The 16,236-nt window shown below is 27.0% G+C and overlaps 2 protein-coding genes and 2 long non-coding RNA genes across 6 annotated transcripts in view; 1 reads left to right on the top strand and 3 right to left on the bottom strand.

Annotated features, from left to right (window-relative positions):
- The window catches only part of LOC128392832 (probable serine/threonine-protein kinase DDB_G0282963), a 42,162-nt gene extending 35,209 nt beyond the window's left edge, over positions 1–6,953 (bottom strand). The window contains exon 1 of one of the 2 annotated variants that reach the window (XM_053352914.1): positions 5,666–6,953. The gene's annotated coding sequence lies outside the window, so the exon portion shown is untranslated. The remainder of the gene's footprint in view (positions 1–5,665) is intronic. The other variant, XM_053352916.1, reaches the window with a different exon arrangement.
- A 2,767-nt stretch (positions 6,954–9,720) lies between these two features.
- Positions 9,721–11,328, bottom strand: LOC128392877 (uncharacterized). The gene is made up of 2 exons (XR_008326046.1): positions 10,372–11,328; positions 9,721–10,005 (listed from the first exon to the last, which is right to left on the bottom strand). It is a non-coding gene; the product is annotated as an uncharacterized LOC128392877 (long non-coding RNA).
- A 129-nt stretch (positions 11,329–11,457) lies between these two features.
- LOC128392856 (histidine-rich glycoprotein-like) lies at positions 11,458–13,504 on the top strand. Its single transcript, XM_053352943.1, has 4 exons — positions 11,458–11,787; positions 11,883–11,966; positions 12,033–12,507; positions 12,579–13,504. The coding sequence occupies exons 1-4, from the start codon at positions 11,767–11,769 to the stop codon at positions 12,752–12,754; spliced, it is 756 nt and encodes a 251-aa protein (XP_053208918.1). The 5' UTR covers positions 11,458–11,766; the 3' UTR covers positions 12,755–13,504.
- A 432-nt stretch (positions 13,505–13,936) lies between these two features.
- On the bottom strand, positions 13,937–16,198 carry LOC128392874 (uncharacterized). 2 transcript variants are annotated; one of them, XR_008326042.1, is made up of 4 exons: positions 16,046–16,198; positions 15,775–15,955; positions 15,190–15,619; positions 13,937–15,070 (listed from the first exon to the last, which is right to left on the bottom strand). It is a non-coding gene; the product is annotated as an uncharacterized LOC128392874 (long non-coding RNA). The 2 variants fall into 2 exon arrangements; XR_008326043.1 differs by having other exon boundaries at positions 15,809–15,955.
- Between the last annotated feature and the right edge of the window lie 38 nt (positions 16,199–16,236).

The following is a 16,236-nucleotide window of genomic DNA, read 5'->3' as shown; positions in this document are numbered from 1 at the left end:
AATAAACAATAATTAAAGGTAAATAATTATTTATTAATTTACATTTGATTGTTAATCCTGATTGTAAATTAAACATTCAAATGATTGTCTGTTAATTGTTGTATTTTTGATTGTTTGCTTGTTGTTGATTGTATTGGATTAGTTTAATTTAGTTCCTTGAAAAAAAAAGTTATTTATTTATGCAAACATATTAATAACAACCAACAAGGAAATTAAATCAATCCATCAACTAATTTGATTTTAATCAACACAATTAGTTCATCATAATTATCATTAGATTTTCATTTCATCAAGACAAAGGGGAAAAACGTCAACAATTAAATTTGATTTAGTTGTACTTGTAATGTATTCACCCAGTTAGAGATTTTAATTGTTGAGAATGAGATAGTTTCTGATGATTAATCAATTAGAATGTGATTAAATCCTAATCATTTACTATTCAAATCTACAATTGAATGTCAGAATCATAAAAAAACTCCTTTAATTATGTTTAATTGTGATAATCAAATTTGTTAAAATCAAAGTAAATCTAATTGAATAATAACTAAACAATTAAGGTTAAAGCATTAAAGATAATTAAAAACGGTAGTTACTGATTAAGGTTTTTAATTGATAACAATTAATACAATGAATCAACTGTTGAGAATTAACTTAAATAACTCCTTCACAATTAACTAATTTCCAGTAATTTAATGTGTAAACAATGATTGATCATTGGTTGATTAAAGATAAACTAAAACAATTAAACAAAATTGTGATGAGAAATTATTATTAATACATCATGGAATCAACAATTGGTGCCTAATGATCAACTAATTGTTACTTGATTGTATAAGAATTAGTAAATTGTTGTTATCAATGTAATGAATGTAAAAAAAAAAGTTTAATATCAAAATGATTAGTTGATCAATAATTTAGGTCGATATTGTTTACCTTAAATTGTTTACAATCAATAATTATTTATATTATTTGTTATGATTAGATGATTGTTTATACAGGATGTTTAATTATATTAAATGGTTTCACTGATTGTTACAATTAACTCCCTGTTGAAATTTTCATTTCATGAAGCAAAATCCTAATTATTTGTTCAGATGCTCATCAAGTGATTAAAAAGAGGAACCGGATCAGGAAGTGGGTGGTAAATTGATTCCAACAATCAAGATGAAAGTAAAATTGTTAAGATTTATCAACTAAATTAACTAATCATCAAAATCGTTACCAATTAACAGTCAATTTGAGTTATTGTCCAGTTAATTTGAAGCTTTTGATTACGATCATCCTAATTGTGATTAAGTAACTCTAGTCAATTGTAATATATGAATAATAATGATTTTTCCAGTTAATCTACTGATTATAATTGTTAATTTCTAATTGTTTCTAATCTAATCAATGACTAAATATAAATCAAATACAAAAAAAGTGTGCGAGTGATTAATTGTTGCAACTGAATTAACTTACTGGATTTAATACAATTTTTTTGCTGATAAAACGGTTAATCTTGATTGAATAGCAAAATAATAACAATAATCAATAATGTTAATTGTAACAATCAGTCAGAAGATTGACTTTCATTTATACTTGTAAATAGTAAAATATTGAATGATTAACTTTGATTACCCAACAAACAATCAGTAAATCACAATAATACTAATCAAATCAATCAACCCTTGGCAAATCAACTCCTACAACAATTAAATCATCGCCAGAATAAAAAAAAACAAACTTAAGATAATATTGTAAAATTAATATGCTCACAATTAGTGAACTTGTATTGTCAAGTCAATTAAAATTTTGGTACAATTTCAATAAGATAATTGAATATTTATCCTCTTCCAATAATTTGTTTACTTAATCTAAATTAAAACTCACAATTAACAAAAAATGATGAGTTTTTTTTCTGGTTCAAAACCAGAATCATGATCAGTGTTTCATCAAGTAACCAGCAACCAGAATTTCTGGTCTAGACTCAACCAGAATTCATAAAGATGAGGATGATAATATAAATAAACATCATCTTCTCAAATAAATATAAACACACACAAAGAGAGAGAGAGAGAGAGAGAATCTAATCAAATGATTGTTCACAATTAACTAATTAATTTTCTCAAGACAATCAATGAATGAGGTTGATGGTGGACAGTGGGCATTGGGAGGAGGGAAAGTTTAATAATGAAAGGATTGTAGTTACCATACAATTTAACCATTAATATGTTTACCTGTTTATTATTGATTTGAAATGATGATAAAATAAACAATTTAATCAACTAACCATTAACTATTAACTATCAACTATCATAAATTAACAAGGTAAAAGAGGAAGAAGTTGTAATAATATTGGAATAGCAAAAAAAAACTTATATTTCCTTTGGAAGTTTTTTTTTCTCTGTCTTTTTTTACCTGAGTTTTTTTCTTCGTGTTATCATCTCTGTATTTTTTTTTATTATTATTAACAATCAACTAATCATGATGGATAATTATTAAATGCTTGTTTATTAGACAAACATTAAGAGTAATAACAATAAAATTAAAAGTAACTGTTAACAATCAACAATATTAAAAAGGTTGGAAACTTTTGTTGTTGTTGTTCAGATTCAGAATATAATAATAATTGTTGAAAAGTATCAACAATTTATTCATATGAAAGTTAATTGTTTATCCTTGAGAGATTAAAAATAATCAAATTAAGAATAAACAATTTAACAAGTTAAACATAATCAAAAGTTAAACGATAAACAATTTAAATGGTAACTTTTACTTTGGTGTAACAATTATAGTTAATTGTTGTTGTGATGAACAAAATTCAAAAACAATCGTTTGAATTAGGATAATTTTAATTGTTAAGGTGATCATTTTTCTAAATTATCATCATAATCAAATCCTTCAACAATTAGTAAATCAAAATAATTTAGAAAAGAAAATGGGAAAGTAAACTCTTTTTTGTTATTCTCATCGAATTTGTTTTTTGTCCCTAAATAAGAAAAGAAAAAAGTTCTAATCAAAGTTGTGAGTTGACCCAATCGACCGGTTTGGGTCAATGGATTAGATTATCGATCAAGATGATTAGCTTAATATTTTCGTAAGTTGATTAAGTTGATTAGTTGAATTAAAAGGAATCAACAAAGTTGCACTTTTAGCTTTTAGAATCCTTGAGTTAACCTTGAAAACGCATTTACCACGTAGTTGTAAAGTAAACTGTAAGTCTCCTTGAGAGTTTGTAATCTCACTCATTCAGTCACTCACTCAATCAACAAATTATTATTATAAACATCACAATCAACAAACAATTTACAATCAACAAGTAAAAAAGCAAAACAAAATTACAATCAAAGCAAAGGAAAAAAACTTTCAATACTTTTCCAACGACAGCAAACAAAACACAAACTTGTCAATTAATTGATTCCATTGCAATTAAATTATCATTTAACTGCAACAATAAACCTCCAATAATCGGACAATTAAAGATTTCAAAAAATCTAATCAGCTGATGATGAAATAAACATCAAACATGATGATTATGATACTAATTATATGGTTAAAATTACTTCATTATAAAGGCAAAGAATTGATCATATAATTGTTGATTTTTATATGATGATCATGATGATGATTATCATCATCTTGAAGGACACTGACTAGACTCTCATCACTTACATAATCATCTTCATCTTCATCTTCATCATCTTCAATTTTCTTGTTTTGTTTCAATTCTGAATTTATTTTTCCACTAATTGTCATTGTCTTTCATTGGGATGATTTTTACAACAATTCTGATGATTATCATGATCAATCTGGTTTCTATTAATTTATTCACATGCATGATAATTGTTGATTGTTTTAATTTAGTTTGATTACTTTTAATTGAGTTCAGTTTAATCTAATACTTTCAATACACTAATTCAATTTGTTGCCTTAGTATTTTGTACGTCACAATAATAATCAGAAACATTGTTACTTTTTTTGCTAATGTTGTTGTGTTATTGTTGTTTCCTCAATCAAATTAAAATACATTTATAATCATGATTGTTACTATTATGATGATGATGGTGATGAATAAAGTTTGTCATCATCAAATCATCATCATAATCAACAATTTTATAACAAAAATATAACTTAATCAATTCAGAAGCAGGAAAAAAAAGTTGTTTAAAAAAACAACTCAAAAATATGAGCAAAAAATTAGAGTCAACGAAATGATATATAATCAAAACGATATTGTAAATAAATTAATCAGATCACAATCAATTGAAATCAATAGATCATAATGATGATAAAAGAGAGAGAGAGAGAGAGAGAGAGAGAGAGAGAGTCGATTGGTGATGATAAAAAAAAGATCATGTCAATCAGCTGATCAGTTCTGTTTACCGGTGAATTGAAAACGAAACCAGGAAAATATAATCAAAGATCAAGTTATCATGTAGATCAGATGAAGATAGAGATTAAGAATCAGTGATAATCAAAGATGATGATGATGATGATGATTTCAAGATGATAAATATAAGTTGACAAGGTAAATTTTGATTGTAATCAACTGATAAATCAACTTAGCTAATCAACGCCGGTTTACGGTTCAAGGTTAATTGTTGTTTTTACTATTAGATTTTTTTTATATACACTTTTTATATCCTATCAAGGACATTAACGACCAAGTACCTAGAAAAATAGTGAGCTGATGATGATGAAAATAACTAAGAGTGAGAGAGTGAGAGAGAGAAAGTCTCTCTTTTGTTATACAATGTAATTTTTGATTCTCATCATCATCATCATCATCGTCATCTTTCATCTCCAATGTTTGCTATTGGTAAACATACACAGTTTCAATAACAACAACAACAACAACACACACTCATCAATATCCACCATCAACATCATCAATAAAGTTTCCAAGCAACAATACTAACAATCAACAATCAACAATCAACATAATCATTACAATTAGATTTACTTGGAATAGCAAACCTGGGATGACAATTGCAAATTGTAATGGTAACAACAATCAACAACAACAAATGATAATTAGTTTTTTTCCTAATGTTATGTTACTGTTGTTATTATTATTTGGTGTTAACACTGTTACCTGATGATGATGATGATGTTGATTGTTGTTACCTGATTGTTATCAATGAATTTATATTAAAATAATAATATAACAATAATATTAATGACAATGGTTGTTGATTAAGTTGTTGTTGTTGGTGGTGGTGGTGGTGATGATGATACTATTATATTAATAAGTCTTCATCTTGTTATTTGGTGTTGTTGGAAACAGATTATGATTATAATTGTAATGATAATGATGAGAAACAATTAACAATCAACAGACCATATCAATCATATTAGTTATTAACTACAATCAGTAAACAAATAAACATTTTGTTTCAGATCCCTGAGGTTGATTAATTCAAAATCACACGCCATTAGTTTTAATCATTCAAGGTTGATTTAATTTTTTGCTTTCATCTTAATCAAAACAACAACAACATTAACCAGATTTAATCATATTTAATTAACTCTCTCTGGATCATTTTATATTTATTGATTAATTGTTATTGTTGTTGTTGTTGTTTTCTGTTCATTATTATTAATTGTCTCATTAATTGTTTGTAGTTATTAATTTCTATCATCACGTGATTTAAATCCAATTCAATTTAATTCAGTTATTTACCTTTGAAAATCCTCCTTGTTGATTGATTGTAAGTTAATCCAATTGATGATTATGATTTTTTTTTTTACTTTTTGATTAGTCCGACAAATGATTGAGATATGATGAGTGTTTTAATTATACAATTAGAACTTAATTTGACTAGATTGTCAATAGATTTAATAACGAAAAACTTTTATCAATGGAACAATTTAACAAAAATTAAAACAATTAAGATGATTGTTGAAGATGATTTTTATATAAGTCAATGATTTAAATGATATAATTGTTGATAAGTGATGAAACTAATTGATTCACATTGAAAAGGGAAAAAAATATTCAACATATGAGTTTGTTTTTGTTGTTGTTGTTGTTGTTGTTTTTGTCTATGTGATTATGATGGTAATGTTTGAGAGAGTGAGAGTGAGTGAGAAAGAGTGAGAATGAGTGAGTAAGATGATGAGATGGTGAGATGATGAGATGATGATAAAAAAAAAGTGGGAGTGAAACTTGGTTACCGTGTTGCCTGATTGATGTTTTTTGTTTACTTGTTAATACTTGTATATTAAAGCAAAGTGTGGGCAATGTACAGATCAATGAGTGAGTTAGAGTGAGTGAGTGAGTGAGAGAGAGTAAATGAGTGAGCCTATGATAATAATGATTATGATGACGATGGAAAGGGAAAGAAAGAGGAAAAAGACAAGAGATGATAACAAAAAAAGTGAGAAGAACGAGAAGAAAACTCTGAATATGTGTGATGCGGTTTTTGTCTCCATGAGTGATGAGAATGATGGAGAAGATGAAGAGATGAAGAGATGCCTCCTCCCTTTTACCACCCTCTCTTCTTATCATCTTCTTCTTCTTCTTCTCTCTCTCCATCATCATCTTTCTCATCAAAGATAATCATAATTACGTAACTAGATGATTCTCTTTCGACTTTTTGGTTTTCTCTCACTCGATTATCTTCCATCCCCTGTCTATTTCATCTTCTTCTTTGGTTACATTTGTTATTTTTGTTTACTCTTTTCTCTCTTTCTAAACATTTTCTCTTTCTTTTCTTTCCATCATGAAGATGACCTTGAACTCCCTTTTACTTATCTTCCAAAGAGCTCAGAATCTCAATTCTCTTTCTTCTTCTCTTCTTCTTCTTCTTATCCTCATGTAAATAACAACAACAAGATAATTGAATCTCTTGATAATTTGATTTCTTTTTTTTCTCTTAATCATCAACTATCAATACTTGATTTCCTTTTCCCTTTTCATTTCGATGCTTTAATTATCATCATCATTATGATTGGAATTGTTTAATGTTTGATTATGTTTCCATATTAATTGTTGTTGTTGTTTCTGTTGCTAGTTGATCGTTATCCAGACTTTTGCTGTTGTTGTTCAGTAATGATTAAGGTTTTTTTTTTCATCGTCATCAACAACAACAACAACAATACACAATAAACAGGATACGATGATGATAATGATGATGATGAGGGAAATCAATTGAAGGGAAAAGTAAATGGCAATAATCAACTAACTTAAAGTAAACAAAAAAATCTTAACTGTCTTGGAGCTCCATCTGGTGGTGACAATTAACAACTCTCGAACTTTGGATCAAAATTTTTTTCTAATGTTTTGTTTGACAATTATTCTTATTATTATTTTAACCTACTAATGGTTTTATTTAAGTAGACGATTCTTAATTGGGATTTCTAGTTGTGTGCACGAATCTGAAGAGCTCATTACACACCCGAAGTTCAGATCGGGAAACTACTTGAATATCTCTCAGGTTGTAGCTCTATCTATTGGTGACTATTAACAACTCTCGAATTTTTTTTCGAAGTTTTCGGACAAATTCTAGAATATTATAAACATTACATTTCGAAATTTTCCCAATAAATTTGATATGAAAGAACAAATTATATTCCATCTAATAATAATAATCTTAATAGGAAAATGATTTGAATGAATTGTAACAATTTAGTTAATTGCAATTAGAAACGTGAGATGGCGATTGGATCATATGAATTATATTTTATCGAAAAATAAATTGTCATTAAATAGTAACTATGGTTGTCTCATTTTTCACAATTAATATTGATACAAATTTTAAAATTCCAAAGTCTCAGTAATTTATTAATTATCAGGATTCTTATTTTGATTTGGTAACAATTTAGTTAACTGATTCCTGTATAAGAACTGGTTTAAAAATTGAACTTACTGATTGGGATAAATATCAATATCCATAATTGATTGTAAGTGATTAAACCAATTTGATTAGTTGAATTTGATGAAATAATTTCTAATTAAATTGAAAATCTATCAGCAATTAGATTAAACTTCAACTTTGAGTTGAGACAATTAAAGAAAATATAATCTAATTGTATATATAAGTTAATTATTGTTAAGTTTGAGGTTAATGATTTACATTTAATTACTGTCAATGTTTTAATTGTCAACAATGAAAAATTTAAAAACCATTAAATAAGATGAAATAATGAGATAAAATTAATTATCATTGAACTAATTCAATAACAATCAATTAACTAATTGTTGATATGATTTTTTTTGCTTTTCAACTACTTGTTTTGATTGTGATTAGATTAACATGTCAATATTGTTAAGATTATGTTTATTGGTTAATTGTAACAATCAGTTTAATCAATGAAGATAATTGTTCAATTTTGTTATCATTTGATTTCTGGTTAATTTTTCCTGGTTGGTTTTGTTTTCACATTTAATTGTTACAATTAAAGTAACAACATCGGTCACTAACTAATCAGTTTCATTTGTTATTTTGATCGATTAGATGAAAATATTATTATTACAATTAACTTGATTAGCTAAGACTTGATTTATCAATCTTTTGATTGTTTAATAATAAATGTTTTTCTGACCCAAAGAAATAACAATTTAATAAATAACTCAGCAATTTACAAATTGTTGAGTGTAAATTTTACTGTGTGAGTGTTGATTGTGCTGTTGATTGTTGTTAAATTGTTGATTAGCTTCATTGATCTTTTCGGTCAACCATTTTCATGGCCTCTCAATTATTAGTTAGCAAATTAAATTTAATTTTGTTAATCAAGAAAAATATTTTTCCATCAAATCTCATTGAAAGAGAGTCACAATTGATTAACCATTGAAACTTTAATTGTTTTCTTAATTGTAACCACTGGGTTGATCAACATTAACAATTAATTATTTTCATCAATTTGGATCTGGAAAAATTAAATCTATTCAAGTATAAAAAGTTAATTGTTGATTAAATTGAACAAATCAAATGAGTTGGTCAAGATTTTTTTTCTTTGTGATTTAACAAAAAGTTTTTTTTTCTGATCAACAATTAACTAATTGGATTATGCTGATTTCGTTATCAATAACGGATTATTGATGATTGGATATATATTTATGATAATTAATTAATTGTCAACGAAGCGAAAAGTAATTTAAATGTTACAATTAATTTTCTGACCTGTAAATCAAACTTTTTTTTTTTGATTGTGATTAACTTTTAATCCAGTTATCTATTTTTTCATCGTCATTATTATTGTTGTTAAATCATAACATGCAAATGTTGATTAACTTTTTAATTATTGAGAATTAGAATTAAAAATTAATGATAATTAAAAAATCGTAAATCAACAATTTGATTCACATTCATTGTCAACAATTTAAGGTTGAGGTTAAGTAGAAACTTTTTAATTGTCAACATTATCATTAATCATAATGATTTATTTATAATAATTAGTCCAAATTTCATTTTTCTGTTGATCAGCAAATCAACAATTAACAAATTTTAAATTCTCATCACTTTTTTTGTGGTTTTTTAACAGTTAATTGTTACTAATTAATCATTTTGATCTTGACAGTGAAAAAAAAGTTATGGGAAAAAACTGAAACCACAATTTAAAAATGATCATCAACAATTAAGGTGAAAAAGTTATTACTGAATTAAGTTGATTGATATAATAAATAATTTTCTCATATTAACTAGACTATATTTGTATTAACTGTTCAAATAATAAATTGAACAATTAACAAAGCTTAACAATTAAAAAGTGTAAAATTTAAGGTTAACAAATTGATTGTATGGTTGAAGGAATCACAACTAATAGACTTGTTATTATAATCAGTTGATTGTTCATCAATTGCTGTAGATACAATTAATTCAAGGTGACATATTAAATCATCCAATTGTCCAGTAATCAAATCAAATTGTAGACTAATTTACATTTATAGTAATTAAAAAGAGGGGAAAATGAGTTTGACCGGAAAGTTGTTAGGGTCAATATTGGCTTGATGAAGATGTTAATTACTGTTGTTGTTGTTGTTGTTTACATTGTATTAATCTGTTGATTATTAATTGTTAGCTGGTTAGATTTAATGTATTGATAATAATAACGATAATTAGAAAGATTAATTAACCATAATCATTATGATTATATACATGATGGAGAGAGTGAGTCGCCATTAGAGTTGAAAGATATTATTTGGCCAGTGAACATGAAAATTGAGATCAGGTAGAAACAGAAAACAAGTAATTCAGTAATAAACCAAGTATTAAATGGCGATAATAAGTATTACCAATTAACATCAATATAATGGCGATAATTATAACAATTAACAATAATAATAATTCAGGAGAAGGTCCAATTGTCCAATAATAATAAGAGAGAGAAAACAAATGAGATATTTTCAATTGCAATTCGGATAATATGTAAATCTAACTGATTTACCTTCGTATTTATATTGTTAATTGTATCAAAAATTACGACGATGAGGACAGAGTGTTGATGCTAATCAACCAACCATTCAGTCTCAACAATTTATTATCGCTGAAATTGGCCGATAATTAAAGATAATTGTAATTTAATCACTTATAAGATGGTAATCAAAATGTAAACAGAAGCAAAAAAATTCGAGCCCACGAAAAATTACTCAACAAGTGGATTAAAAGTATTAATAACGAATTGGATTAACTAATTGTAGTGGTTAAGAATTGTGGTGACATCTCGTTCAATTGTTATGTATATTCAACATTCTTAATCAACGTAACAATTAGCAAGAGGAAAAGAGATGAAGAAAAAAAAACTTCAACAATTAATCAAGAAATTAAAGTTGATTGAATGAAAATTTCGAGGGAAAAAAACTCAGGGATAATTGACTAATTACGAGAATTATATTATCATTGCCTTGACCAAGAAGAAATTTATTTTAATCCAATTTAAATTGAGAGAAGAAAAAAAATCAACAATTTGATAGATTTATCAAAAAGTGATTATTATATTACAATAAACAATTTAATTGTCGATTAGATAATGATAACTTAAACTCAATTTAATTTGATATTAGAAATTATCTCGCTTCGTATTTAATATTAACATGTTACTCTTATTGTCTGATTAATGTGATTAGTTTATTATTATTGGAATTACAGTTATTTATTATTCCAACAATTAACTGGACAATTAAAGCTTGAAGGGTAAGTAGATTATGAATTAGTTTTGAAATGTTCAATTGGGATAATGTTAGTAATAGATTCAAATGTTTACCTTTAAACTTTTTTCTATGTGTCTATGCTGAACCATTTTACTTGTTGAAATGTCTTAATTTACTAATTAAGATAGTTAATTGTAGTGTAAAGATCAACATCAGTTCCCACCCTCCACTCGCCACCACCACGATCATGATCAACATGACAATTTCCTCCTCCTCCTACAACTACTGTTGGTTACTACCTGTTAACCTTTACCTTTAAACTAATCATATGTTCAACTTTTACTACCGTTGATTGTGATGATGATGATGATGATGATGATGATGTTAAATAATTTTTGACCTGAGGGAGTGAAAAAGTGAAAGTGTGATAATATATTGGAGTATATGTTGTTTAAGATGAGGGAGAAAGAGTGAGAAATAATTTGGTCTAATCTTGATTATCGTCAACTTTTGGACATTTGGTATAAAAACTGAATCGAATCCATTCAAATTCATCAGTTAATCAAATCACCTCGAAAGTTAGTGTTTAACAATCAACTAATCCACTAAGTCAACTAATCTAAACCTTGTGCTCTCCATATTAATATTTACCGTTATTCACTTGGAATCATAATAATTTAAATAATCTAATAATGTGTGGAATCATTTTCAAGGTAAATTTTAAAATTTACTCTAATTGTCTTTAAATTGTGTTGGATATTTAAATTTGATTGATAAATTTTTCTACATTTTTCCCCTAAATTGTTAGGCTGTTTTATGTTTCGGTGTCCTCGCTATCGTAGCAAATGCCACTGGACATGGTGGACATAGTAACACTCATAGGAAACAAGATGTAAGCTAATAACTTAGTTTGACTAATTAACCGTTAATTGGTAATTGATTTTGTATCGTTTATCAGGCTTGGGGTAATTATGAATTCGGTTATGATATAACTGACCCATGGGGTGCTAAAAATTATCGAAAGGAGTCCGGTGATGGTTGGGGTAATAAGTGGGGCTCATATGGTATCCGTGATTCTGATGGACGTTTAAGAATCGTTGAGTATGTTGCCGATGGCAATGGTTTCCGTGCTAAGATCAAAACTAACGAACCCGGAACTACAAACAAAGATTCAGCCGCTGCCATTTACAATGGACCAGATCATCATGGTCACAGTCACAGTTTAGTTAAATCAGGTTCGATTGCACCTCAATTCAATCATCATGGTCCATCATCTCATAAACATGAAGGTAAACATCATGACGATGGTCACTATGGACATGGTGGTTACGATAAGGTTCATCATGGACCAATTGTCCATCATGGAGGTGATAATTATGGTCATCATGATGGTGGACATGATGCTTGGTCACATGAATACAAACATGTTCCAGGTAAGATTTTTAATTGTCACTAATTGTCAATGAAAATTTTTTAATTTTCCATCTTGATTTTCATTTATTAGTTTCATATAAACACAAAGAGATTGACCATTACCCTGTCCATCATCATGAACCTTCACACCATGAATCTGGTTGGGGTTCATCAGCTGATCATCATGGTTACGATTCTGGTTATGGTGGTGGAGATTTAGCCGGATATGGAAATCACTATTCACTTAGATACCTTCATCATAAGTAGATTACAATCAAAGCAATTTGACCAACGATGAGAATTGATTAACATGACAAATAACAATCAATGGTCAATAATCAAATATATGATTAACAATAATTGGGGAAAAGGTGTTAGAAAACAAGTGAATCGTTTTAATTGGATCAATTAAAACGAAAGCGAAATCATCATAAAGAATCAATCATTTATGGTTGATTGATTTAAATTGTTACTGCCATTGAATAATTACTCAATCAACCATTGAGATACTTTCACTTTTCATCAACACGATACAGTTAATCACTGTTAACACTAATCGTCTAATCATTTGGAGCAATCAATGGATACAATTAAATGTTCAAAATATGTAATACTTTGGATAAGGAATTGACAGTTGACATTGTTGATTGTTGATCGTTGATTGTTAATCATTATTTGTTATTACTTGTTGATTGTTTATTTCCTTTCTCTCTCTCAACTAAACTTCTTGTAAATTATTGTATTAATTGAAAACTTCCTGATTCAATTGTAACAAATTGTTTCAACAAATCATTGATTATGTTACCTAATTACCTGTTCACCATTTAAATTGTAAACATTTAGAATCAGTTTATCATCAATCCTTAATTGTCATCGAAAATCCTAAATCATCATCATTTCATTTAGTTAACCAAAATTAAACTTATTCACCAATTTTAATTGTAATAATTAACAATCAAAATGGCTACTCTAATTAACTGTATAAATAATATCGTGATTGTTTAGATTAACAACTTATTCTGATCACAATTAAATTCAATTGTTTTGTATTCTCTTTAAAAAAAACAATCAACTCACAATTCAAGTTTTTCGCCATCAACAATTAGTTAACAATTTAATTCAGTTTTAATTTTATCGTAGTTGATAAAAATCAGTGATTCTAAATTGTGATTAAACTTTTGTTATCATCAAATGATTATTCAAATAGTAATAATCATAGATTAATATAATTTGATTAACTGAATAATAACAATTTATAAATTGTTGAGAATGAACAAAAAAAACAAATATACTAATCACGATTCCATCAACAATCAATCAGTTAATTGTAATCATGTAGATTTGATGATAACCCTTGTTTCCTATGTGATTAAATTGTGATCACGATTTTGTCTTATTGAAGGTCAACAATTTAATCTGAATGATATTTGAAACAATTAATTAATAGATTAACTTTTCCAGGCCTTAATTGTTTTCGTTTTTTTTTTATTTTTAACCTTTAATTGTTTAAAAGATAAAAATAAATTTGATTTAATTAAATTGTTATAGTTAAGGTAAATTAGATAATAATAATAGATATTAATTCGTGGGGTTGATTAATTGTTTTCTTTTAGTAAGGTTAAATTGAACAATTTAGCTTCTTCATCATGATTAATTTTGCTAATTATGATTAATTATCTTTACAAACAAAATGTTCATGTTGTAAAAGTTTTCCAAATCATTAGAATCATGTTAATTGTGATCATGGTTTTAATTGTATGGAAATAGATTGGTTCTAATTTTTCAGGCCCAACCTGATTGTTAATTAATTGTAACAGTTAATTGTTATCATCCTAAACATTTGATTGTTTTGTTTTGTTTTCAAACATTAATATTAGAGTTTTTAAGTTTACTCTTAATTGTTGCTTGATAATGTTTTTAGTTTTCAAGATTAACAGTTAGGATTTGATTAGTAGAATGATTTAACAAATTGTTGCAGTTTAACAGTCTTAATTGTGAGTGGGTGAGTTGATTGTAGTTGATGAAACAGTAGGGAACTTTTTTCTTCGCAATGGTCAAGATTAACTAATTAACAGTTGAATTGTGGTCTTTGGTTATCAAGTTGATTGATTTGATGATTTTAGATTAATTATCGTGTTCAACTCGTCTAAATAAATTTTTTGGTTAATTAGATGGATTAACGATAATATTGGAATTAGATTCGGTGTAGAGAAACCTTGAAATTCATATGTGTGTGTGTGTGTTCAATTAATCAACTAAATTAAGGATTGGGTTTATGGTTGGATTGAATTATTAATAGTTATGAGTTGGGGTTTTAATTGCTTGGCAAAGGTTGTTGTAGTTTTATAATTACGAGATTAGCAATTTAAATGAGATTCACTTTTTTTGGTTGCAACTTGATTGTCATGAAACTTTCAGCCATTTAAATTGTTAATTGATTAGTGGTGGAAATGTAAACTGTTAGTTGATTGATGTGTAAGTTACATAGTGTAACCAAAGAGTTAATTGCAAGTAATGTGATCCTTGATTGTTGTTTGTTATGTCAGTCGAAATTATTTGATTATTTAACCAAGAGATTGAAAACTGGAAAAGAAAAGAAAAAGATGAGAGATAATATAAAATCAGATTATTCTATTATCAGATTAATTATTATGAAGAGGATGAAAATTGAACCAGTGTGATTGTACTTTTCTTTTTTTTACCGTTAATTAAAATAAAGTTGATTTGATTCTTTGTTTCCTCCTGAGAAGAGTCAAGTCAAGTTGGTGAGAAATGTTCATAAAAGATTCTCAAACCAATTAAGATTTCCAATACATGTATTTATATTGTTTCCAAATTGTTGTTGTACTTTATGAACTTAACATGATTAAATTGTCGGTGGTTAATGTATATTATTTAAACCTTATCATGGCCATTAGTTAACTCGTTTCTCTCCGTTGATGCATTCCAAAGGTTTTCTTTAAGTAATTCCTTTTAAGCGTTAATAATATTGCCCATTTTTTTCACCTTTTTCTTCAAGTATCATTATTGTGATGGTGAAAGAAAAAAACACCCAATAAGAGATAGTGGAAACAAGTTGAGATGCTGAGATTGATGCAAAGGATCATGTTGATAACAATAAACATACCGATGCTAGAGGAGAGAAGAAGAAGAAGAAGATTTAGAAGATTATATATAATAAAAATAGAAAAAAAAGAATAAAAAAAGGTAAATGATGAAGGAAGAGAGATTTTGATCATCAGAAAAGAATAGAAAAAAAGAGAAAGAGATAGGAGAAAATAACCAACCTTTCGGTTATTTTTCCCTCTTAATTTGATTTACCTAATAGGCATCACCTCCACCACCACAAATTCAACAGCCAACTATTGATGAATAATCAGAATTGAATAACAACAAGATATAAAGGGAATTTGATGAAGAAGAAGAAAAAAACGATGTCAAATCAATAGAATCAACAATTTAAACAACCTGTTGAAAGAAAATAGAAGAGAAAAAAAATAAATGGTTAAGAAAGAAAAAAAACAATCACTCATATAATATATTCTCGGGATTACTTACCAAACACAGAAGACAAAAGTAATCAAATGAACATTGGAAATTCTGTATTAATGGAGAAGAAAAAAAATCGTAGCAATTAAATTTAGACAAACAATTAAAAAGGTTAATCAAATCAACGAAGAGATTAACATGAGAAAATAATTTAGAATAGAAAAACGAATTAGAAGAAAAAAGAAACACCAGGTGGCACT

This window comes from Panonychus citri, unplaced genomic scaffold (genome assembly GCF_014898815.1).
Source record: "Panonychus citri isolate SS breed McGregor unplaced genomic scaffold, ASM1489881v1 Contig00137, whole genome shotgun sequence".
NCBI classification, from domain to species: domain Eukaryota; kingdom Metazoa; phylum Arthropoda; class Arachnida; order Trombidiformes; family Tetranychidae; genus Panonychus; species Panonychus citri.
Note: the sequence above shows the minus strand (reverse complement) of the source record. Positions and strands in the feature narration are given on the sequence as shown.

Coding starts and splice junctions, on each gene's coding strand:
- LOC128392856 (XM_053352943.1), top strand. CDS start 11,767: ATGTGTGGAATCATTTTCAAG. Junction 11,788..11,882: donor TGTGTGGAATCATTTTCAAG/GTAAATTTTAAA, acceptor CTAAATTGTTAG/GCTGTTTTATGTTTCGGTGT. Junction 11,967..12,032: donor ACACTCATAGGAAACAAGAT/GTAAGCTAATAA, acceptor ATCGTTTATCAG/GCTTGGGGTAATTATGAATT.